The following is a 25,957-nucleotide window of genomic DNA, read 5'->3' as shown; positions in this document are numbered from 1 at the left end:
GTAGCATGTGTGTGTGCGTGTGTGTGTGTGTGTGTGTGTGTGTGTGTGTGTGTGTGTGTGCGTGCGTGTGTGCGTGTGTGTGTGTGTGTGTGTGTGTGTGTGTGCGTGCGTGTGTGCGTGTGTGTGTGTGTGTGTGTGTGCGTGTGTGCGTGTGTGTGTGTGTGCGTGTGTGTGTGTGTGTGCGTGTGTGCGTGTGCGTGTGCGTGTGTGTGTGTGTGTAGGCAGTGGTGGAGGAAGTACACAGTTCCTTCTCATCCACTGTTACACTAAGGCTACGTTCACACTGCAAGCCTTAGTGGTCAATTCTGATGTATTGCTCAGATCAGATTTTTTTGGTTTGGCTGTTCACATTATTATTGTTTATTTTAATTTTTTATGTGACCAATATAGGATAACAGTGTGAACCGGTCACATGCTCCTGAACTGACCCGCATGCGCAAATTAACAATAAAGAAGATGGACGTTAAAGGATTGTGACAAATGTCAATTTGACAAATGACACCCTTAAACTTACAGCTCTTACAAGAATATACTCTTAGTAGATCCCTCCTGCTCTTGCTGATACCCCAGTTTCACACTTGCATACACCCTCTCACATACAACATACAAGCACTCATTAATCTTCATACTCACACCTAGACACACACGCATCTGTTTGCATAGTTCCTGGGTCTCAGTGTGAGTGAGAGCCTGTCCTGGAGCACCAACACCGCCTCAGTGATCGGGAAAGCTCAGCAACGCCTGTACTACCTAAGGAAGCTATTATCGCGTCTTTTCCTGGGATTACTAAGAATCACCAAAACTATACTCATATTCAAAACGGTATAAAACGGAAATGTACGGATGAAAAAACAACCAGTTTTTTGCATGTTGACCAGAAGCAACTCACTGACAATCGACGGTGTTATTAGACCCATAGCTATAATATAAGATAATATTTTAAGCACTCGCAAGTTTCGCAGTCTCCCCATTGACTACAGCGTTGGCGTTCTAGCCAGAAGGTAGACAGCGACCCCTGGCGCTGAATGAGTTAACTGTGTTTTTAATAATAATCTTTTTTTTTTTTTTTTTTATTCCTGTTGGGGCCTCTTGGACCAGATCGACCTTGTAAATAAGAAACCTGTTCTTAATGTTTTATCTGGCTAAATAAAGGTAATACATAATAATAAAGTGACGTAAATGTTGCATGACAGTCACATGACTCATGTTCAGACTGAGGTCGCATTGCAAAGAAATCTGTTCCCGGTTCGATTCCCGCTCTCCCCATGCAGCGTGTCGAAGTGTCCTTGAGCAAGACACTTAACCCCTAATTGCTCCCGATGAGAAGGTTGGCACCTTGCATGGTTGCCTCCGCTGTCGGTGTGTGAATGTGTGAGTGAATGGGTAAAATGTGAGGAAGAAATTGTAAAGCGCTCTGGATAAAGGCGGTATATAAATGCAGCCATTTACCATTTTATTTACCATTCAGGACCACATATGAAAGTGGCCAAAATCAGAATTGAAAAGATCAGATTTGATGTGATTTGTGCTGTTCACACAAAACAGACCAGAGTCACGTATGAGCAAAGAAATCAGATTTGGGCAACTTTTGTCTGCAGTCTGAATATAGCCTAAGAGGATAGGTCTGGCAAGTCCTTTATTGATCATTTGGTTGAAAGTATGCCTACTTATGAAAGCTGCTGCTAACAATGATTACGCTCTCAGATGGACAAACCTTGTCATACTGGCCAGCAGCGTAACTAGTAAGAGTAGGTAAGGGATATGTACAGATATAGATATAGTATCTACAGATGTGTAAAAAAGGAACAGATATGTACAGACAGGTGTGGATTGATACATGGTATATATAGCATTATTGTACATGCTATCATGCAGTTATATGTGTTATGTGCAGGTGTATAAGTAGGTATATAGAACAATTATATGCAGGTATATTCAGACACATATTATGGATGTACCACAATGTACATGTACCACAATGTACCAGTTTTTAAATGTTTTGAATAACCGAGGTACAGTTGTACGGTAGAGTCGATCCAAGTCATTAAACATGTCAATGTTCATCTAGCATTACACCAGTGGTTCTCAAACGCTTTCCAGAACCCCCTTATACGGAAAGGTCCAACCATTAGAAACATAAATTCCTGACCATAAGTAAATCGGCTATAATGTATCCTAGTTTTTAGATGGGAAGCTCCTCTATGACCGGCAAAGTCCCTGTAGAGCAGCTGCTCACTAACTCCAATGTCTGTCGCTGAGTGATGAAGTTCCACGATTGGGGCGACTGAATCAGGTGACTGACGCAGAGGCGGAGTCAGCCGGCCACGATTTCGTACATTGACCGTAGTACACATACTTTTATTATTTTTTTCATTGCATGATGATGGGAAGAACAAAGGAAGCGAATCAATAAGAGGAGGCAGCTCTTTGGAATGTCCTCGCCCAACATGACAAGGACACTCCCGGTGACAGCACCGAGGGGAACCTGATTCGCGGCAATAAACTCTGACGAGGCCACACGCAAATGGTCTCTCGGTCTGCTTCCGGGGTAACGTCCTCCTTCCCCGCGCTGCACGCGGCTTCCTCGCGGAGTGGAACAGCGGCTTCGCCTTGATGTCAGGTAGCCACCGCTGCCAGGGAGCGGGTCGTCGCACGCACGATACCGTCTTCAGCAGGATCATCCTGAGAGGAGATGTACACTTCATCCATCCTTCCCTCACCTCTAGTTTGCTCTAAAAAAAGAAAGGACAGTCTCTATGTTCAGCCCTAGTGGCCACCTCTCGTCTTAGCTGGTAAATGGTGCATTTATATAGCAGCCTTTATCCAAAGCGCTTTACAATTTGTTCCTCACATTTCACCCATTCACTCACACATTCACACACCGACGGCAGAGGCGACCACGCAAGGTGCCCGACCTGCTCCTCGGGAGCAGTTAGGGGTTGAGTAGTGTCTTGCTCGAGGACACCTCGACGCGCTACCCGCTGGAAGAGCGGGAATCGAACCGGGAACCTCTGGATTACCAGACGACTGCTCTATACCACCCGAGCCGCTGTCAACCCCATATTGGTGTTAATTAGGACCAACCTGCTTGGCCGCTTTTTTAATTAGCAGTAAGGGATGGGGGATGGGGGGGAGGGGAGGGGAGGGGCAGCGTTTCATTTATCAGGTCTGACATGTCAGTCTTATCAGCCCACTGCTCTCTGGGGTCCACTGGCTTTATTTGTGGCTGCCTGGCTGTGCCACCAATTACACGACGCCGAGACACATATAATTTGCAATAGGAACCGTGCAATCTTCAAAGTTTGGCTGGTCTGAGGTCTGTGTCCTGTATGCTTTACAGGGGAATGTGTGCAGGATTGCACAGCACTCTTCACTCTACACATATCAGGAAACCAATCATGAGGTCGTCTGTGCCTCTTCTCCATCTCCCCTTGCTCTCCTTTCTCTCTCGCTCTCTATCTCCTCTCTCTCTCTCTCTCTCTCTTTCTCTCTCTCTCTCTCTCTCTCCTCTCTATCTCCCTCTCCCTCTCTCAATCTGATGATGATATCTCTCCATTTACACTGTGGCTTTTCTGCCACCGTCTCAGACACGTCGCATTAAAAAGCTACAATCTTACATCCCCCCCCGATGGGAGACAATTGTCAGGTGTCAAATTAGCCCCGTTACCGATGTGCCTGACATCAAATGTGTTCGAAAAGGCGCACTAACTGAGTCCAAAGTCCGCCCTCAAGAGTGTGGAAATGGTGCATCGCTAATACCGCCCCGCAAGGATGGACGGACTGTATTGACGGACCATGCCCCGCTTTGGCCTCCCTCTCCAGATTAAGGCCTTGGAGGGAGACATGGGGGGGGAGCGGCAGCGCCAGGAGAGAGGAGGCGGCTGAGGGGAGACCGAGACAGAGATGGATTGAGGCACGGTGCGGTGCGGAGGCGACAGCCAATAAGAGATTGTCTTAAAGACAAAAGGCTGCCATTTGTATGGTAATCCTGGGCTCCCACGGGGCCACGGCGCACTTCTTTTGTGGCAAGATGCGGCCTTCGTTTCGCTCCCCAGCGATTCAGAACAAGTCAAACTGCGGTGGGACTCACATGTGCCAATCTCTAGACCGTATGAGAACGCTAGCTATGGAAATGGACATTTGTGTTGTAATGTTGTGATCGAAAGGCAACTGAGGTACGTCGAGTGTACATACAGAGTTAAGCAAAAAAATAAAGGCATATAAAATCACACAGCATATGTACAACTTGATTGACAAAGGTTGGACTGATCAAGGTTTTAACTCTGCAACAGAGGGGAGAATCTCAAGCTTTAAGGACTGTTGGAGTTCATTCCATGAGCTAGAGGGGCGTCATAGCAAAATGCAGATTAACCCTGTTCAGAGCAAACTCAGGGGACCTTAAGGACCAGCCAGTCACTAGAACGGGTTCTATAGGTTCCAGAATGCCATTACAATAATGATGAAGTATAAGGAGGTAGCTTACCAATAAGGGCCTTAAAAATATATTCAAATCATAGATAATAATACTGTTCTGACAGCACAATATTGATGTAATTAAGAGAGTTGCTGGGGGGGGACGGGGACATTCATAAATGTTTTCATTTAATGAATGAATGGGGGGGGGGCACTTAAATGTATGGGTTTATCAGGACCAAGATGGCGGCGCGTGCACAGCGGTGTCTCATTAGATTAGAGGTATACAGTATACCTGCTTGTACTTAGTCTGCTCACCCAGAACAGTCTGGCTTTCATATCGTACACCCGACAATATCTTTTGGACGTTGGATTACCTGTATCACAGTGTGTACATATTAGAGTTGGGCCGTTAACGGCGTTAACGTGCTGCGTTAACGCGATACTAGTATCGCGCGATAATATAATTGACGCAGTTAATCAAAAAAAAAGAAGAAAAAAAAAGTTTAATTATTATTAAAAAAAAAAAAAATTACCTTTATTTACCCAGGGTATGTTCGCTGAGCACAGATGCTCTTTTTCAGGAACGCCCTACTTCACATTCACACAGTTCCATTCACACCTGGGAGCTGCCCAGTACAACCACAGTTGACACCATTTGCCACTGAGCAACTCCACTGGAGCAGTTGATTTGCATTGGCAGGGTTTGGCCCTGTCTGGCACCCAACGGGAAAAATATTATAGGCACTATAAGTAGACACCGCTACATAAAACAAGCTGCCTGAGTGACTGGTGGAAGAAGGAGAAATAGAGATTGGACTGATTGAGTCAAGCCATGTCACATAGTTCAAGTTTGAAATGCTTCTTTCTGTTTTGCTCCTGAGAGTGTGCTAGATACTGTACTGTACTGGTAATATTATTTATTTGTGTTAACTTCTGAATAAAACAACTTATTAAACACAAATACATCTTATTGAACATTATTTTGATATTTCATTACCAATTATCATAGCAAAACAGCTTTTTCAAACAGTCTGTAATGCATTTTGGAAACGGGAGATGGGCTCATGGTGTAATGGGCCACCTGGCCTGAGAAACATAAGGAGGAAAGAAAAAGTAAGGACTTACTTCTGGTCATTATTTGGGTAGAACACACATATTTTGAATGCCTTCGGCAGATTTTTCTTTTTGAGCCATTTTAATCTAGATTAATCTAGATTAAATCCAGGATTGCAGATAGATTAATCTAGATAAAATAATTAATCTATGCCCACCTCTAGTACATATTAATAGTAATACTACATTTACATTTACATTTAGTCATTTAGCTGACGCTTTTCTCCAAAGCGACTTACAAGTTCTGTACGACAAGTCATCAGGAAGGGCACAACTCTATCAGCTGAGCAACAATGTTCATTGAAGTGTTGAGTGCTACAGTGTAGGTTTGTATAATCTAGCATGACAGTAAGGTTAGTTAGGGTTAGATTTTTTATTTTTTTTCATTTCAGATAAAGTTTTTTTAATACTACAACTCTGTACAAACATCTGACGCATACAACGGAACCACATTGTAATTTGGACTGGAAAACGTAATACCGTCAAAAACTGTTATACTGTACTTGTAAGGGTCCATCGGTCCTGAGGTCTTCCCCTGCTGCTCCCTCCTCCCCTCCTGTCCATCCAAGGACTCCTCAACAGCCCCCACCTTTGCACCTTTGATTTTTCCAGCTCCTCCCTCATCCCCATCTGTACCTCCCCCAGCTGGACTTTTCTTGCCACTTCTCCTCCTCCATTTTGTGAGTGTTAAATTATCATTGTTTTTGTGCTGTCTCCCCATTTTGCTGTCACTCCCTGTATATCGGTTACCCTCTGTGCTCCCGTGCTTTTGTTAAGTGTTTTGTTCCTAGTTGTTAGTTCCTTGTGTTGTTGTATGGTTGTTGTTATGTTTACTCTGTCTAGTGTTCAGTCTTTTTTTTTTTTTTTTTTTATATCTTTTTTTCCCCCTCCTTTTTCCTCAGATTTTCTCCCATCCCAATGTTAGTCGTTATGCCAATTCCCAATCCCCTTCCTGGTCGCTGCGCACTTACCCCCCACAGTCGGTCTGGGAGAGTGGAGGCTACCACGTGCTTCCTCCGACACACGTCCAGCCAATCAACTGCTTCTTTTCACCTGGCAGCGCGGATTCTCACTGAGAGGGCGTAGCGTGTGGAAGGATCACACTATCCCACTTAGATCCTATCCGCGCTTAGCAGGCGCCCCGACCTAACTGTAGGAGTCGCTGTTTACAACGACCCGGACCCACCCCGCCAGCTTCTCCCACCCTCTAATACTGCCAATTGTATTAGTGTGAACGGCCAGCCAAGCTGGTGACAACCCCGGAGCTGTGAGCTGGATTCGAACAGGCGAATCCAGCCGCTCCGGGGTTGGTGACGAACGCAATCTCCGTTACGCCACCTGACCGCCTAGTGTTCAATCTTTTATTGTGTCTGTTTCCTTCCTGGTTGTCTCTCCCCCATGTGTGTCTAGTTTTTCTAATTGTGGGGCGGCGTGGCTCAGGGGTAGAGTGGGTCGTCCAATGATCGAAGGGTTGGTGGTTCGAATCCAGCTCAAGCCCATGTCCATCCCACTGCCGTTGTGACCTTGGGCCAGACACTTAACCTACTTGCCTCGTATGAATGTGTATGCATGTGAATGAATGTTGGTGGTGGTCAGAGGGCCGTAGGCAATGATTATTCGCCACGCTTCCGTGAGTCTGCCTCAGGGCAGCCCTGGCTGCAATTGTAGCTTACCACCACCGGTATGACAGTGTATGATTGAATAATGGACTCTGTAAGCGCTCTGGGGTCACTGGGGTGTCATGAAGAGCGCTATATAAATCCAATCCATTATTATTATTATTATTAATTGCCCTGCTGTCTCTGCTGTGTGTTCCCTGCCCTCCAGTGTCGGTTCATTGTTTGATGTTTGTGTTCCTGGGCCCCGTTCCTCGTACCTGGATAACTGAGTTAGCCGGATAACTTTCGGGTAATTCTGACTTAAGCCGGACTTTCCGATTCCCCGTACCTGGATTTTCCAAATCACCATGACAACAGATCCAAAAGTTTGAGCCTGGTCGAAAGCAGAGTTTAAGTTCAAGTTAGCCTGAACCATCGCCACGCCCCCGCAAAAAAGTGACAGCCCATTTCCTGAAATTATTCCCACAGTCTACGATCTGCATTATACCATTCTGAATTACGTTTTTGTGCTCCATTCTTCCAGAGGGGGCTTTTGAAATGTAAAATAGACCCAAAATGCTGATACTAAATTCACTTTGTCCAAAATAATGCACGTTATATATACCGTGGCGCTCGCTCGGTGCGATGTACACATTATGACGTGGTTATTTTAATTGTAACTGGGATTAAGATGTCTGATGAGATGCGCTGTTTGACGGATTTGAGAAATTGAATGAGCCGTTGACGTCACATTAATGAATGAGGATAAAGAAATAAAACTTCATTCAAAATAAAGAATATTCTAAACACGGTTCTCTCGTTCATTAATGTATAAACAATGAATTTATCCCATCTGGCACAGTGGCGCAGCGGTAGTGCTCAAGCCTGCCAACCCAGCGACCGGTGTTCGAAACCCCGTGTTTCCAATATAATTTTTTTGAATATAATATTAATGATTATACGCCAAAGTAGCCTGGTTTTAAGTTAAAATATTATAAATCTACATGCATTGAGGATGTCATTCTTTATATAGCTCTCAACGTGCACCAAATTGAATTATTCCTATATTGCAAAAAGAAGGAGACGACTGGGTCTCGAACCCCGGTCGTCTGCGTGAAAGTCAAAAGAAGAACCCGTTACACCACAGAGAAGATAATAAAATATCGACCATACATCAATCAATGGGTAAGGGAGCCGTATCGTTATTCTGTATAACAGTTTTACTAATTATTTTCGCTAGCAAGATCTCATTTGATTATTCAATCCAGCAGGCAAGTTTAAAGAAATATAATCTGATTGATTGAGGTAATGAGAGACTTGAAATTAGCCTATAGATAACGCATTTAACTTGTCGGCGAGGCGATTGAGCCGTATTGCAATCTGTCAATAAAGTTTTAAATCAATTAATCAATCAATGCCGTTAGAGAATCAGGATCTCTGCCATCGATACGTGCTGGCTTTTCACCTGAAGCGGCCGCGCGCACTTAGCCTGGGTCTCAAGTCTGAATCGAGTTAACGAGACTGAATCCACCTTCGAGGAACAGGAAAATCCCGGCTTCAAACATCGGGTTAACTGAATCTGGATAATGACATCTTGATCGACTTAGTTGAACCAGGTACGAGAAACAGGGCCCTGGTCTGTCTGCTGTTGATGTTGCTTTTGGCTCTCCTCGTATAGTAAGTGTTCCCAGTGTTAGTGTTTGTTTGTTTTCATCTTATATTAAAGTATATTTAGTTTTTAAGAATTGTAAAGGATAGGCAAAAATAAGCATGTGCTTCAGCCTATTCCTTTTTTCGGTCATTGAGTTTGGATTTTGTGTGTGAGCTTACTTTGAATATGTACATTTGTGATTTAATTTTTTTTTGAAAGTCCACACAAGTGTGTTTTTGATTGCTCTGTAAACAAAGACCGAAAATAAACTATTCATCATCATCATCATCATCTTTGTTTTCGTGTTTACAGTCTCGTTTTGTTAGTGTTTAATTTGTAGATTAGTTTGTGCCTTTCCCCTACCAGCTCTGCTGTGGTTTTCTGTTTTGTTTTTGTACCTGCTCTCGTTTATGAGATTCTTTGTTTTGTTTGCTACCCTTTTGAAGTAAATACTATTTTTTACTACACTTCACCCCTGGCTCCACGTCTCATTCTACCCGTCTGCATATTCTCTCCTCGTCCTGTTCAGCAATTGGGTCCTCCACCAACTCTATCCCTAATAGTACTGATGTGATATTTTGGCCATAATCGCCCAGCCATGGTTTACATAAAGCTCCGTTTGGACAAGAGCCAGGCTGCTGCTATGACTGCCGGCCGAGGAGCTTATCGTCAGGCGACAAAAGATCTGCATTTCATTGTTTAGTCATCTGGCATTTCCTGATCACAACGTCTCTGGTCCTGACTCAATGCCAGGGAACAGGTTCTAGTCTAGAGACCCAGCTTAGTAGAAACACGTCTCTGACTCCGACAACCCCGGCTGACATGGTGCATTTCCTAAGGCTGTGATCACATTGGACGCCTTTTTCTTGTGATCAAACGTGAGGCACAGCGGTGTACGTCGTAGAGAATCTAAAGTGCACAGGACGCCAGGCACGTGCACACATAGAGCCCAAGGGGTGCTTGAGCACTTGCCTTTTTGAGCCTCATAAAAAAAGTGCCCTTTTTGAAAAGTTTTTTTTTAAACTTTTTTATTTTTTTACCGTTACGCATATAGACTGCCCTTCGAAACTGAAAAATGTCAGGATAGAATAAAAATATTAGGTAAAGAGAGAGAGATGCCCCGTATTCCATTGCAGTTTGCACGGCCTCCTCAGCGTGCCTCTCCGCGGACCTATATCTTTTATGCATAGCGTGGGTGGTGATGATGATGATGATAGAAACCGCTGTGGTGCAATGTGCATACAGTTGAATGCTGGTATTACACTCATTGAGGGACACGAAGAAGTCAAGTCCGATGGGATTTGGGAATCTCAAATACAAATCGGGATTGGAATAAAAAATGCATTTATATTAAACAATACAGAATATACTTCTTGGGGTCTGTAGGGTAAGCACTTATTCCCTCCCCCCTGAACATTTATGGAGATGTATGGGCCTTTTAAGTCAGTGATAAAAGTGTCTTTCAAGGATAAGTGAGCTCCTGCACTGATTATTATAGTTCAATATTTGATCACCAAAACCCTCCAAAAAGCATAAAAAGGGGGCCCCCCCCACCCGAAAAGGGCCCTTAAAAATCGGGCTTGAGAGTTAGAACACACACAGGTATAGTGCCCTTTTCAGCCTTTGAGCACCTGGCCCTCTAAAGTCCTGTGCACGTCCCTGCAGGACGCAACGAGCGATACCACTGAATACCGTTTGCCACCTCAGCTAACGTTACATAAGTTTAACCCTTAGCATTGATAGCTAACGCTAACTAACGTAAATGGTAAATGGTTGCATTTATATAGCAGCTTTTATCCAAAGCGCTTTACAATTTATTCCTCACATTTTACCCATTCACTCACACATTCACACACCGATGGCAGAGGCGACCATGCAAGGTGCCAACCTGCTCATCGGGAGCAGTTAGGGGTTAAGTGTCTTGCTCAAGGACATGTGGTATAATATAATGTTCTCATGTAAAGATATTCCCCTCCCCTGTGTCCCCTTACCTGTGCCCCCCCCCCCCTCTCTGTGGAATAAGACATTCCCCTCCCCTTTCTCCCCAATCCTGTGCCCCTCTCCCCAAACCTGTATCCCCCCCCCATTTGACCTATCAAATGGGACCACATCCCCCCCTTGTTAACTATATAAGTCTCCTCCCGAGATCAATCCAGGGCCCTCATTCATCAACGTGACGTAGAAAATGTTCTATTTCCACACGTAAGCACAGAATTTAGAATGCGTGCACGCACAAAAGAAACGGGATTTACCACACGTGCGTACGCAGGTTCTACGCACACCTGTCATGATAAATATCACCTTGGCCCTGCGCCGAGGCTCGTGCACACTTTCACGTATTTGCATACCAAAACCGCCCCGATTAACCATATACGGTAATGGACACCCCCATGAAATGTGGAAGAATGGACTAAACCGAGGGTGTTGTACACTGTCGGATATTATATCTATTAACTTCCTAAAAGACCATTGCTGCCTGGACACCGCAAACACTAATAAAGACCATTAACCACTGTTTTGCCGTTGCCCGTTAGTGTCATTAATGCATGCTGGAATAAGAATGCCTTTCTTAATTTATTTTTAATATTAATAATTATTATAATACAATAAAAGACAGCTCCGTCTTTTAATACACATATATTGTACAGTAACGTCAAATAAATACTACAGTCCCCGCTGAAATAAAGGTTCTGCACGCACATACCAGCAGTGATCTACAGCATAAAAGATAGCCACTTTATAATACTATTCTGAGTAGATAATTCATCTGTATCGCAACAGAGTCACGGATCTGGTCGGGGCAGGTAGCATTATGTTGGGAAAATCCTTATGAAATAAACAAAAGTGAATTAAAGAATTTAAAAACAAAGTTTAGCATATTAAATCGTTTTATAAGCTTTCTGAGTAGATAATTCATCTGTATCGCAACAGAGTCACGGATCTGGTCGGGGCAGGTAGCATTATGTCGGGAAAATCTTTATGAAATAAACAAAAGTGAATTAAGGAATTTAAAACGAAGTTTAGCATATTAAATCGTTTTATAAGCTTATAGCTTTTTTCGTGCTGATTTGAGAAGGGTCCAGCTGCAGAGCCGGAGAGCAACTCTCAGGGCCAAGATAGCACTTATACTATTTTGAGAGAGACAGACAGCAGAGAGACAGACAGACAGACAGACACTGTTCCACAGTGTGTGTGTGTGTGTGTGTGTGTGTGTGTGTGTGTGTGTGTGTGTGTGTGTGTGTGTGTGTGTGTGTGTGTGTGTGTGTGTGTGTGTGTGTGTGTGTGTGTTAAGGCTGAGCCCGAACCCTGTTTTTAGGGTTCGAACGTTCGCCAGGGTTTATCGAACGAACGTTCGAACGTTCGTTTTTTTATTTTTAATAGATTTTTTTTTAATAATTTTTTATTTTTATTTTTTTAATTATAATTATTTTTTTATTGTATTATTATAGATCCTACGGAGGGCGGCATTGCATAGTCTATTGGTGAAAAACATGTTGTTTACAGTGGTGGCTGTTCATGTAAACATGTAATTAAACAAAGCACTCAGAAGAAAATAAACAAGCTACTGAATCAAAGTATGATAAACAATAGCCCTTGCAGTCACGTAAGGGGCTAGATAAACCAAGGCATTAGTTTTGTGGCATTAACGTTATATAGTTAGTGTTACACGTTCAATAACAGGTATTCACTCTTGGTCGACGGGGAGGGGAGCCGGGAGGAGAGGCGCACGCCTCGGCTCAACAGACCCGTCCACCGTCTACCTCGGAACGGCCGGGCTCCCAACACGCCTGCCGCCCGTCCGCCCTACCACCGTTCCGAGGTAGACGGTGGACGGGTCTGTCCACCGTGCGCCTGCTGTTGTTTCCAACGCAACCACCTCCCGCCATGAAGCTCGCGCTCCGTGGCCGAAAAAGGCTGGTATTCATTAATGATCCTTCTGCAGGTTCACCTACGGAAACCTTGTTACCGATTACTTCCTCGGCTGGGAGCTAACTACGGCTCCCCGGTAGCTACGGTAAGTCTGTTGAGGCTTCTCTCAAGCAGATCAATGGCGGCATTGCCTGAAGTAAAAAACTAATAAACGCTTGCCGATTGGTGGTAACAGCAGAGGCGGGTGCAAGTGGTGTGACGTAATTGGCAGAATCGCCTGTCAATCAAAATAGAGCTCTGGTTGAGAAATAGTATCCCGCTGCAGCCCGGCAGACCATACTGGTTGAGCCGAGCGCCTCGCATTCACATCACCTCAACCCCGTGCGCATCCTTTATTTTTTTTTCACCGAACGTTCGAACCTATTAATTAAAGTCCGAATGTCAGCGTAACGAACGAACGTTCGAACGTTCGAACGTTCGGGCTCAGCCTTAGTGTGTGTGTGTGTGTGCGTGCGTGCGTGTGTGTGACTACTAGTCTAATGGTAGAGACTCAGCCCCCCCACCTCTGGACCACCTCCTAGTAGAGACTTCTCTAGGAAGAAGACGAAGATGAGGATTAAGGCGAGACACTGCAGGTGAATAGGCAAATATACTTTTTTTGTTGATTTTGAGATTTTGTTATATTTTGCTTCCTAAACATGTCTTCTATGAAACTAGTGACAATAAAACGTCAATAACACACATTTAGTTGTTCATTTTACTTCATTTAGCCTTATTGCATCCATAAATGTCCACATATTTAATGGGGAAGTGCCTCATTTGCATATATAAACATACATTTCAGAAAACTTGTCTCTACTAGGAGGTGGTCCAGAGGGGGGGGGGGGGGGGGGGTCTCTACTGGGAGGTGGTCCAGAGGGGGGGGGGTCTCTACTAGGAGACTAGTGGTCACACACACACACTGTGGAACAGTGTCTATCTGTCTGTCTGTCTGTCTCTCTGCTGTCTGTCTCTCCGGCTCTGCAGCTGGACCTTCTCAAATAAGCACGGAAAAGCTTTTAAGCTCATAGCTCCAATTTGGGTCCCAAATTGCGGTACAAATGAAGGAGGTGTCTCGGGTAGTGGACTCTAGTTAATATTATGTTCTCTCTGCAATTAGACTGCCCCTCATTCATTCATTCATCCCTATCTACTGATGCTATCTCTGAAAACAGTTCCTGCGAGCGCAGTCAGTGCACCCGATAACGCTATATATATAAACCTGCATTCATTCGGAGAGAAAGACCTATTCCACATGCTATTTAGGGTTTGACAATAATTACACTAATATCGCTATTTCACAATGAACTATAATGAATTACGGGGGTCATACAGAACACGTCAGTCAAGATTATTTCCGCGTTGAAACTAATGCATGCAACTGATCTATGCCGTCCGTCTGCAGTCCCCATATTCTACCACTGGGCGTCAGCTACGCATGCTCCGAGCTGTGCGTAAATATAAGCACGAAGTCAAGTTCAAGTTGAAATTGATGAATCCCACACTTTGCTTAGAAATGGTCATACGCACAGGTTAAGCACATATCTGTGCGTAAGTCAGGTTGATGAATGAGGGCCCAGGTCTCTTTACCTGGGTCATTTCAGCTGATCACCTGGGGCGAGAGCCTCAGCCATTCTCTCTCCCTAAATACTATGTGTATATTTCTATCTGTCTGGATAATAAACCTTATTATCTTGACCTCGGTTGACTGAGTACATTCTTCAGGATATCCACAATATCCCACAATTGGCGTCACGAACATGATGAAATACAATCAGTAAGATTGCATTAACCAATTTTATAATAGCAATGAGAAATGATCACAGAGTCACATTGCAAAATGGTATTGTTAAACAGGGCAGAACCAGTTGGGTTGTTCCAAGACACCAAGTTTGTTTTGACCATTGATAGTATGCACCACAGAACAATGCATAACGATTATCATAATCACCTTTTATATCAGTTTTATTAACCACTAGGGTAACGGTTTTCAATTTTATTTTTGTACACATTAGCCACTAGGTTAATGCTTATGTGTAAATCCTATTCCTAATAATTATGCACACGATTTTGTTTTTTCACCCTGTGCACTCTGACCACACAGAAACAGTGTTCACGTGTATTTAATTGGTTTATTACTATGCCTGTATGCACAACCATGACATTAGCTCCCCTGAGTCACGACATGAACGACTGAAGGTATGCCAAGATATGTGCACAGCTATAGCCTCTAATGATTATTGTTATTTGTTGTTTGATATCAGAGTTGAGGACCAATCATTGATATAGGTATTTTGAGCGGTTAAATAAAAGGGTGATATCTATTCCCACATCTCTGATATCAAAATAACACAGACCGCAGTCCAGTCGATCATGTCATGAATCATGTATATAAATAATACTATTTTAAACTGTTATGCCAACCAACAGATCACATTGGCCAAAATTTTCATTATTTTAATTGTTTTCTATTTTATTCATTATCTGATAACCGATGGATTACATCGGTCCCATTCTTTTACCATACCTATTCACTTTTACCTGTTCCAAACAATCCTGGTATATTATACATTAATCTCACCCACATTATAATAGAGAAAAGTGAGTATTGTGGTATAATATAATGTTCTCATGTAAAGATATTCCCCTCCCCTGTGTCCCCTTACCTGTGCCCCCCCCCTCTCTGTGGAATAAGACATTCCCCTCCCCTTTCTCCCCAATCCTGTGCCCCTCTCCCCAAACCTGTATCCCCCCCCCATTTGACCTATCAAATGGGACCACATCCCCCCCTTGTTAACTATATAAGTCTCCTCCCGAGATCAATCCAGGTCTCTTTACCTGGGTCATTTCAGCTGATCACCTGGGGCAAGAGCCTCAGCCATTCTCTCTCCCTAAATACTATGTGTATATTTCTATCTGTCTGGATAATAAACCTTATTATCTTGACCTCGGTTGACTGAGTACATTCTTCAGGATATCCACAATATCCCACAGACACTTCGACACGCTGCCCGGGAGGAGCAGAAATCTAACCGGGAACCTCCAGATTACCAGACGACTGCTCTACCTCCTGAGCCACTGTCGGGGCGACAATCAATACATTTTCAACATCGACACAGCTGTCGATTTCTCTTCAGATGCCCTCGGTTAATTTGATTGGTGCGTCGAGAAGTAGGTGACATTGACGTTGGGAAATATGAATCACAGTACAGTAGGGCTGCACGATTAATCGTAAAAAAAATCACGATCTTGATTCATAGACGTATGCAATCTCATTTCTAAATGACGACGATTCTGATGTATTTGCATTTGCGTCAAAATGGAGATCACTTGCATTAACACATTCACGGCCAGGGGTCGCTGTTTACCTTCTGTATAGAACGCCAGTGCTGTAAGTCAATGGGGCGCTTTGTTCACTTGCGAGTGCTTAAAATATTATCTTATATTATAGCTATGGGTCTAATACACCCGTCGATTGTCAGTGAGTTGCTTCCAGTCAACATGCACGAAACAGATTGTTTTTTCATCCGTACATTTCCGTTTTATACCGTTTTGAATGAGTATAGGTGATTCTTAGTAATCCCAGGAAAAGACGCGATAATAGCGTTTTAGTGGAATCCACTAAACACGTTGAAATTTTTCGCCTGATTATCTAATCATCCTGAAATCAACACTAGATTATCGTTATTTATTATCCTTCCTCATGCAAGAATGAAAAGGGCCCTGGAGTGCGATGCTCGCCCTGGTGACCGGTTACCTCGACGGAGTATTTAAACCCCACCCGCACGGCTCAGCTCGGCCCAGATAACAAACCACAGCGTTTCTAATGTAGTGCAGTTGCTGCCACAATGCGTTAGGGGGCGGCATTGACCGTCTGCAATCGCAGACACACTCAGAACAGTATGCACAAGGTGCCTCGATGAATTATGAATGGCAATAGCGAATAAAAGAAATAACGAGTATATATACGTGATTGGCCTTCAAGCCCTGGCTCCCAATCACGTATATATACGTGGATGGCCCCGAATGTGTTAAAACACTCGCTCCTATTCCCCTATGCATTCACGTCACGCTGCATTCACGCGTGGACTTATTTGCTTCGAAACCATCCCAGTTGCGATATCAATCACATTTAACTTACACAATGTAAAACAAAACACGCTATTAATTCAACATTCAATATATTTTCTTACTTTTGTGTTGACTTGTCGCCAGATTCCTGTTTTTTGGTTCCAGATGAGAGGTAGGAGCTAGACAACACAATGGTTTCATAGCCTGAAGTCTTATAGTCATACAGTCCAAAGTTTATAAAAATCCCACGGAAAATGAGTGAATGAATTTTGTAAGGCTTTTTTTTCTTTTTTAACTGCGTGATTATCCAAAATGGCCGTCCACTTCATAACATTCTGACGCTAGAGTCGGGACAAAGTGGTCATTTGACAGAGCGCTTGTCAAATGACGCACGCTTGTCATGGCGCCCTGAGCTGACTGACGACTCCGAGAGCAAAGTCCCGTCCCGCTTACAGGCATAAGAGAGGAAAAGAGACTTGAGTTATTTTGTATGTTACAAGGGAGTTTTTAAGTTTAAGTCAAGCACTTTAATATATGTTATGTTTAAGTTTAAGTCAAGCACTTTGATATATGTTATGTTATGTCTGCTTAAGAGAGTGCAATAAATGTTTTTATTGAAAAAATAAGAATCGTGTGAGAGAATCGTGATCTCAATTCTTAGGGGAAAAAAATCGTGATTCACATTTTAGCAAGAATCGTGCAGCCCTACACTACAGCACTACAGGTACTAGCAGGCAGATTGGCAGAACCCTCAGAGTTTCTGTAGAAGATAGCTCATCCATCTCCAGACTGTGTATATATATATGTGAATATACTTCACATTTATATGGTCCAAAAAGAAAAGCAATGATTGGGCCTTTAAAAGTCCACCACAAAAGCCTCTCTGGTAGCTTCTAAAAGACTATACTCCATGTAGTTAGGAGGAGGTTTATGACGGTGGAAATAGCCTGGTGTTGAAGGGCAATGAGGAGGAGGCACTCCTGTCAGAAGCATGATGGAGAGGAGAGGAGATGAGAGGAGGGGAGAGGAGAGGAGAGGAGAGGAGAGGAGAGGAGAGGAGAGGAGAGGAGAGGAGAGGAGAGGAGAGGAGAGGAGAGGAGGGGAGGGGAGAGGAGAGGAGAGGAGAGGAGAGGAGAGGAGAGGAGAGGAGAGGAGAAGAGAAGAGAAGAGAAGAGAGGAGAGGAGAGGAGAGGAGAGGAGAGGAGAAGAGAAGAGAAGAGAAGAGAAGAGAAGAGAAGAGAAGAGAAGAGAAGAGAAGAGAAGAGAAGAGAAGAGAAGAGAAGAGAAGAGAAGAGAAGAGAAGAGAGGAGAGGAGAGGAGAGGAGAGGAGAGGAGAGGAGAGGAGAGGAGAGGAGAGGAGAGGAGAGGAGAGGAGAGGAGAGGAGAGAACAAGGGTAGAGCGGGGACCTGGAGCGTGGTAGGCTGAGGAGGAGCAAGGAGAGGAGGAGCAGGGGGATGAGGTTGAAGAGGAGGTGGGTAGAGCAGGGACGTGGAGCCTGGTGGACTGAGAGAAGTAAGGAGAGGAGGAGCGGGGGGGATGGGTGAAGGGGAGGTGGTCCATGGAGAGAAAACTGAGAGGGATTTACAGAGCTTAGCGACGTGCGTTTTCCCAGAGTGTATGTGCGAGGGAGATAACTTATGCGTATACACACTGGAGGTGCAGGAATATACTCAAGGGCCTGGATGCAGTCATACGTTTTGTGCACGAGTGTGCGTGAGTGAGCGTGAGTGAGTGTGTGCGTGTACCTGAGCCTATAGGGACGGTTTTTGTCTTAGGAGAGTACTAGAGTTGACCCTTAGATGAATGGACCCATGCTACTGTAGTGACATGCAGGAATTAAGCCGTCTGTCACTATTAATCAGAGCCACTCTCTTTCTCTCGCCAGTCCATTTTGTACCTGTTACTGCTCCCTGGGTAATGAGATCAACTTCCTGACCTGTGACTGAACGCTCCGTAGAGCCTGCGTCCTCCTGTCTATCACCCCCCCCCCCCGCCTGCATCCTCGCGGCCTTCTGTCTATCACACCCACCCCCCCTGTCACATTTATAAAGTGTACGTCACACACGCACGCGCACACATACAGCCTGACAAAGCACAACTATTCCGCTTCTGCGTTTATCCAGAATAAATAATGAATCCTCTCTCTGAATGAAGATTAGATTAGATTCGATTAGGTTAGGTTACATTAGATTAGATTAGATTCAAATGTATTGTCATGATACAGCACAACTACAGTACAATGAAAAGAGGTTTGGCGGCATCCAACCAGAGTGCAAATGTAACAGTAAAGTAAAGTGCAATAGTAATAGTAACAAAGTGTGAGTGTGTGTGTGTGCGTGCATATGTGTGTGTGTATGTGTGTACTGCACAAGATTTCCCATCTTACATCATACAAGGAATTTCATCTTGTCTATCTCTCAAACACCGCTCTCTTTTCTTGATCCTCCAATCACAACTGCCGTTGCTTCCCCCATACAAGGGTACGAATTGAGTGTTAAGTGGAAATCGTAAAAAAAAAATTATTCCACTTTTTCAACACACGTCAGCTGGTTTCAAGAATGTTCAACATTACCTTGAAACAAGTATAACTATCTAACCCGTCTCTACTGGCAGAATGTTCATCTGCGTATTTTAAGAAAAATTACATAATTTTTTTTCCATGTCAAGGTCAGGTACATTCACGCACATTCCTGAAGAATCTCATCTGAAGATGAATACGCTATTTAGAAGAACTTTCCTAAGCGATTGTAAGTGGTTGTAAAAGCGCATCAATTATGTACAGTATGCGGAGCACAAGAGCTGCGCTCCAGCCTGCAGATGCGGAGGTGAGGAGGATAAACACTTCTGGGTCTCGCTGCCCGCGGTGGAGCTCTCAGAGAAACACTCAGCAACACGGTCTCATCACCAGAGACTGTAAACGAAGCACTAATCGACGTACAGGAGGCACCAGTGGCTAGGGAGGTAGTTAGAGCTGTCGGCTGGTAATCACTAGGCCTGTCCCCGACTAAGGATTTGTATAGTCGACTTTGATTGGCCAATCTTTATTTTTATATATATATATATATTTTTTTTTTTATCATTCCATTTGGGCTGTGGGGGGGGGGGGGGTGCTTAATGTCTGAAGGAGTCACCTGAAGGCTTCTTGTCCTCTGCGAAAGCATGCAATTGGTCCACCGATGGATACATCTTGATATTTGTCTAGTCTAGTGTTCATTAGATGGGGAAATCCTCTTTCAGTGCCTCTGTGCCCGTTTTCTTAGGCAGTTAGCCTCGCTGGTATGCACGCCATTAGTGTTAGCCACGCTTCTAGGCCTCTTTGCTTTTGGAAAGAATGATAAATATATATATATATATATATTTTTTTTTTCATTCGACTAAGAGGTTGGCAGTCGACTACGGCTCATTTCGATCGATTATTCGACTAGTCGGGGTCAGCCCTAGTAATCATCAGAAGGTTCCCGGTTCGATTCCAGCCCCTCCCGGCATGGCACCTTGCATGGTCGCCCCCTGCTGTCGGTGTGTGAATGCGTGAGTGAACAGGGGGGGGGGAATGTGAGGCATACGTCGTTAACCCTTTCACTACCACACTACAGAAGGTTAACCTTTCACTACCGGTGTGGGTGTGAAAGGGTTAAGTGCTTTGGGTAAAAGCACTATATAAATGCAGTCCATTTACAGGAAGGAGGCAACATAATGTTACAGCCATAAGTCATATATTTGCTTATTATAAGCCTTACTGTCTCCACCACCCAGCCTTACTGTCTCCACCACCCAGCCTTACTGTCTCCACCACCCAGCCTTACTGTCTCCACCACCCAGCCTTACTGTCTCCACCACCCAGCCTTACTGTCTCCACCACACAGCCTTACTGTCTCCACCACCCAGCCTTACTGTCTCCACCACCCAGCCTTACTGTCTCCACCACCCAGCCTTACTGTCTCCACCACCCAGCCTTACTGTCTCCACCACCCAGCCTTACTGTCTCCACCACCCAGCCTTACTGTCTCCACCACACAGCCTTACTGTCTCCACCACCCAGCCTTACTGTCTCCACCACCCAGCCTTACTGTCTCCACCACACAGCCTTACTGTCTCCACCACCCAGCCTTACTGTCTCCACCACCCAGCCTTACTGTCTCCACCACCCAGCCTTACTGTCTCCACCACCCAGCCTTACTGTCTCCACCACCACCCAGCCTTACTGTCTCCACCACCACCCAGCCTTACTGTCTCCACCACCCAGCCTTACTGTCTCCACCACCCAGCCTTACTGTCTCCACCACCCAGCCTTACTGTCTCCACCACCACCCAGCCTTACTGTCTCCACCACCACCCAGCCTTACTGTCTCCACCACCCAGCCTTACTGTCTCCACCACCCAGCCTTACTGTCTCCACCACCCAGCCAGTCAGTCAGTCAGTCAGCCAGCCAGTCAGTCAGTCAGTCAGTCAGTCAGTCAGTCAGTCAGTCAGCCAGTCAGTCAGCCAGCCAGCCAGCCAGCCAGCCAGCCAGCCAGTCAGCCAGCCAGCCAGTCAGTCAGTCAGTCAGTCAGCCAGTCAGCCAGCCAGTCAGCCAGCCAGTCAGTCAGCCAGTCAGTCAGCCAGCCAGTCAGTCAGTCAGTCAGCCAGTCAGTCAGCCAGCCAGCCAGCCAGCCAGCCAGCCAGCCAGTCAGTCAGTCAGTCAGCCAGTCAGCCAGCCAGTCAGCCAGCCAGTCAGTCAGTCAGCCAGTCAGTCAGCCAGCCAGTCAGCCAGCCAGTCAGCCAGTCAGTCAGTCAGCCAGTCAGTCAGCCAGCCAGCCAGCCAGCCAGCCAGCCAGTCAGTCAGCCAGCCAGCCAGCCAGCCAGCCAGCCAGTCAGTCAGCCAGCCAGCCAGCCAGCCAGCCAGCCAGCCAGCCAGCCAGCCAGCCAGCCAGTCAGTCAGCCAGCCAGTCAGCTAGCCTTAATGTCTCCTAACCACCTCAGCTGCACGACTAGATCAGTCTCACAAGTAACGTCACTATTCCTCAACCACACGCCCACCACCTCCCTGTCACATCCATTCTCTGTGCACATTAGAGGGAAAGAAGAAACCTCTTGGGCCGTTCCAGATGTCTTTTTAGAACCCCCCCCCCCCCCCCCTCTATCTCTCTCTCTCCTCTCTGGGGATGAGATATCTAGACTATATAAGGATACATCTGTCTTTCTGCAGGACTTCCTGGAAACAGCTAAGTGCCTCATGTGGTCAAATTGTACTCAAGCTCATGGTAATATTAGTCCTTGGGCAACGACGGCTGACACTTCAGACCGCCGGTGAGTGGATGATGTGGTGGTGGTGGGCCGTCAGCCAAGGCGCACCCACCACCGGGCCCCTCAGGAGGTCTGGTGGCGAGGTGATGACGGTAACGGTGGTGATGATGATGTAAGAGATAGATTCACATCTGCGAGTGGTGGTGATGTTCGCTCAAATAAAAGCGCAGCTCTCCATCAGTACCGGTGCGCTCGTCCCTTTTAAGATATTGTTCCTGTAATCTGATAAGCATTATCAACAGCGTATATATAGGCCCCTACAGGCTGTTTCAACCTCAGGAGCGACTTCGCTGAGGTATTGAATGGCATCTCTTAAGCCTGAAGGGATATACCTCTCTGTCCACATAGGTAACCCCCCCCCCCCCCCCAACACACACACACACACGCACGCACGCACACACATTTATCTGATTTGAAACGCCCACTCAAGTCCACAAGCCATTGTTTTGGTTCTCATTTCTCACCTAGCAACACACAGGGCACCATGCAGGCGTGAAATGGAGGTTAAGGTTCTATAATGAAATAGCAGGATCAAGTGCTGCATATACTCATATGAGGCGAGCGGTATGGCCAATACGCTGACCCCAAGAGGTCAGCAGCGCAGGTTAATCGAGTGCTGGTATAGGGATTAGGGGCCAGCCACCTGAAATTGCCGGGGCGGGTTGTGTGTGGCAGATGGCATGGCTTAAAGTGTAAGCATTCGCAATTATGGCGTCGTGAATAACATGAATATTAAAATACACGTGTCTCTGGTCCTTGCCACTTGTCATTCCACTTTTACGCCTTCCTGAGCGCCATGCATGCTGCCTGCACCCGCAAGCGTTATGTATAATGTTGCATATAATATCATGTAGAATGGAGCACTTTTAATGTGTCACATATAAAATATGCATCCGTGTGGCTAATGGCTCGATTTAAATATGGCTCGCTCGTCGCTCCAAGCAGGCGCAGCCTAATGTCTGTGTTTCACATTAGCAGTTGGATATTCATATTCTGGATCGCCTACATACATTTAGTCTAGTATTGTGGCTTTTGCGCTCCCCCCTCCGCACACACACGCACACACGCACACTCGCGCACACACGCACACAAATATGCACGCACACACAAACACGGGCGCGCATGAAACCTGTTGCAGGCAGCAGGGGTATACACTACTGCATGCACTGCACGGACAGACGGTAAAACACGGGTTCGGTGGGCATGTTTAGCTTAATTATGTTAAGGTATAAAAAGGTAACGCACGCACACACACAAACACACACGCGCACACAAATATGCACGCACAAAAACTATACTTTAACACATTGTGATGGTCTATAATGATAGATGCGCAACGCAAACCCCGTGCGCCCGCCGATCCGCCAGAAAGTTCCGAGCCGCATCCCCGCTCACCTGTCGTCCGTCTGCCAGTCGCCGAGCAGCAGGTCACGGAACCGGTACCGCGGTGGCAGCGGCAGAACTTCCTTCTCCAGCTCGACCATGGTGGTCCTCTCTCTCCCCTCCTCTCTCTCCTCTCCTCCAAGCGCGCCCGGACCAAAAAACAACACAACACCCAGGAGAGGACACACGCACCGCCTCGAGAGAGAATCCCTCCAAACACAAGCTCTCCTCTCCCTTCCTTTTTGTTATAAAAAAAAAAAAAAAAAAAAAAAGCAAATGAATGATGTAACTCATATATATAGGCGAATCGGAATCAACTTGATTTGTTCCCGTGTTATATAGTCGCGCTCGCGATGCTGCGTATACTTTCCTTCCGTTTCTGAGGCAACAGGTCGAGGATGCTGCTCCTGCAGCTGCTGTGATGCTACTTTCCTTTCCTCTCCTCCTTTCTGAGGCAACAGGTCGAGGATGCTGCTCCTGCAGCTGTGGTGCTACTTTCCTTTCCTCTCCTCCTTTCTGAGGCAACAGGTCGAGGATGCTGCTCCTGCAGCTGCTGTGATGCTACTTTCCTTTCCTCTCCTCCTTTCTGAGGCAACAGGTCGAGGATGCTCCTGCAGCTGTGGTGCTACTTTCCTTTCCTCTCCTTTCTGAGAGGCAACAGCTGGTCGATGAGGCTCCTGATGCCTACTTTCCTTTCCTTTCCTTTCCTTACGTTCCTTTCCTTTCTGAGGCAACAGGTCGAGGATGCTCCTGCACGCCGCGCTGGTGTGAGTCTGACAGCTGGCAAGCAACTGGTTGTCTCTTTGAAAATCCACACATCCTCCCCTCTCTCTCTCTCTGGTCTCTCTCTCTCTGGTCTCTCTCTCTTTCTGGTCTCTCTCTGTCTCTGGTATCTCTATCTGGTCTCTCTCTGGCCCCTCTCTGGTCTCTCTCTCTTGGTCTCTCTCTCTGGTCTCTCTATATCTGGTCTCTCTATCTCTGTCTCTCTCTGGCCCCTCTCTGGTCTCTATCTCTTGGTCTCTCTCTCTGGTCTCTCTCTCTCTGGTCTCTATCTCTGTCTCTCTCTGTGTCTCTCTCTGGTCTCTCTCTCTCTCTCTGGTCTCTATCTCTGTGTGTCTCTCTCTGGTCTCTCTCTGTGTCTCTCTCTCTGTCTCTCTCTGGTCTCTCTCTGTGTCTCTCTCTGGTCTCTCTCTCTGGTTTCCTTTACGGACGCGGCGACTGTGAAGCGGTGGAATCAACAGATTGGACGGGGACGCACATCTTCAATGCGAGCATTCTGTCAGTGTTGTCAGAAGCATTTTTTTCCGTTTTCAGTCCAAAATTAAAAATAGTACTTCATTAATCCAGAGGGAAATTCAGCCAAATTCATATATAATCAAGATCTGTGCTGCAGCATTAGCCGCTAATTCCATCAGTAAACTTGAAAGATGATCAACTATTAAATTATCCACATTCAAATGTATATTGATCAATGTAAAGGCGTCAATTTTCACATTATTATTATTATTTTGGAGACTGCTGAAATATGCATGCGAACACATCCAATTAATTTGCAGGGTTCAGCCCTTTAGTTGTGCATATATCCCCACTTGGCACAATTTTACAAGGCTTGTGAAGCAAAGGTAGTCTTGTATAATCATGAATTCAAATACGAATCATGTATATTCGGCGCTCATTAATCTTAATTGGATTATTCACCGACCAAATTTGTACAGAAATCTACTCCCTCGACATCTTCGGTGATGCTTTACAGACGAATCCTTGATGTCACGGTTTACCCGCGACTAGTTAGTCTATATATGAATAAGTGCAGCCAAATAATTCATAATTGTGTGAAGTATCTGGTCACAAGAGCTCGGATTGAAATTCTAATGCTTGAGAAAACAGAAACATTCAAATTTACTTATGGATTAATATTAATCAAGTGCAATTATAAGTATTTGATCAATGAGCACTTCTGTAAACTCCACGCAAAAAGAACGTATACAGAGATGACAACCAAACAAATAACACAATGGATTTCCATCATTTCATATTTGATCATTCAATATATATCTTTCATCTCAAATATGAAATCCATTGTGATCTTAATTGTTTGGTTTTGAATATGAAATACCGATGACTCAGTATCGTCTGGATATACGCGTGGAAAGATGACTTTCGACTGACTGCCTGCCACTGTTTCTCATTTTCATAATATGCCAAAATGATCAAACACACACAAAGCTGCTTTTATAGACGGCTGCCATGTCTTTTCCTCACTTTGATCTCCCGTGTCTCCGTCAGCTTCTTCACTCTGTCCACACGCGTCCATCTGTTTATGTGTATTTCGCCCTCTAGTGGTCACTTGAGGAGTTCATCTGTGCAGACACTGTACAACTGTACAAGCAAAACTGTACAATGGAATATTGACATAAACTGCACATCCGCGTTACATGGAGCTCGTGGAGGGGGGGGGGCAAGAGAGCACAGGGGGATAAAAAGAATGAATGTAGATTAGAGCCTTGTCGTTTGTTTAATTTATTACATAT

General features: G+C 45.3%; 1 protein-coding gene across 1 annotated transcript in view; it reads right to left on the bottom strand.

Moving 5' to 3' along the window:
- The window catches only part of kcnt2b (potassium sodium-activated channel subfamily T member 2b), a gene marked incomplete at both ends in the record, with an annotated part of 193,009 nt that extends 169,482 nt beyond the window's left edge, over positions 1-23,527 (bottom strand). The window contains 1 exon segment of the mRNA XM_084329018.1: positions 23,439-23,527. Coding sequence (XP_084185144.1) covers positions 23,439-23,527 — 89 coding nt within the window.
- Between the last annotated feature and the right edge of the window lie 2,430 nt (positions 23,528-25,957).

This window comes from Notolepis coatsorum (assembly GCF_963971535.1).
Source record: "Notolepis coatsorum genome assembly, chromosome: 14".
Lineage (NCBI taxonomy): Eukaryota > Metazoa > Chordata > Actinopteri > Aulopiformes > Paralepididae > Notolepis > Notolepis coatsorum.
This window is presented reverse-complemented; position numbering and strand designations above follow the sequence as displayed.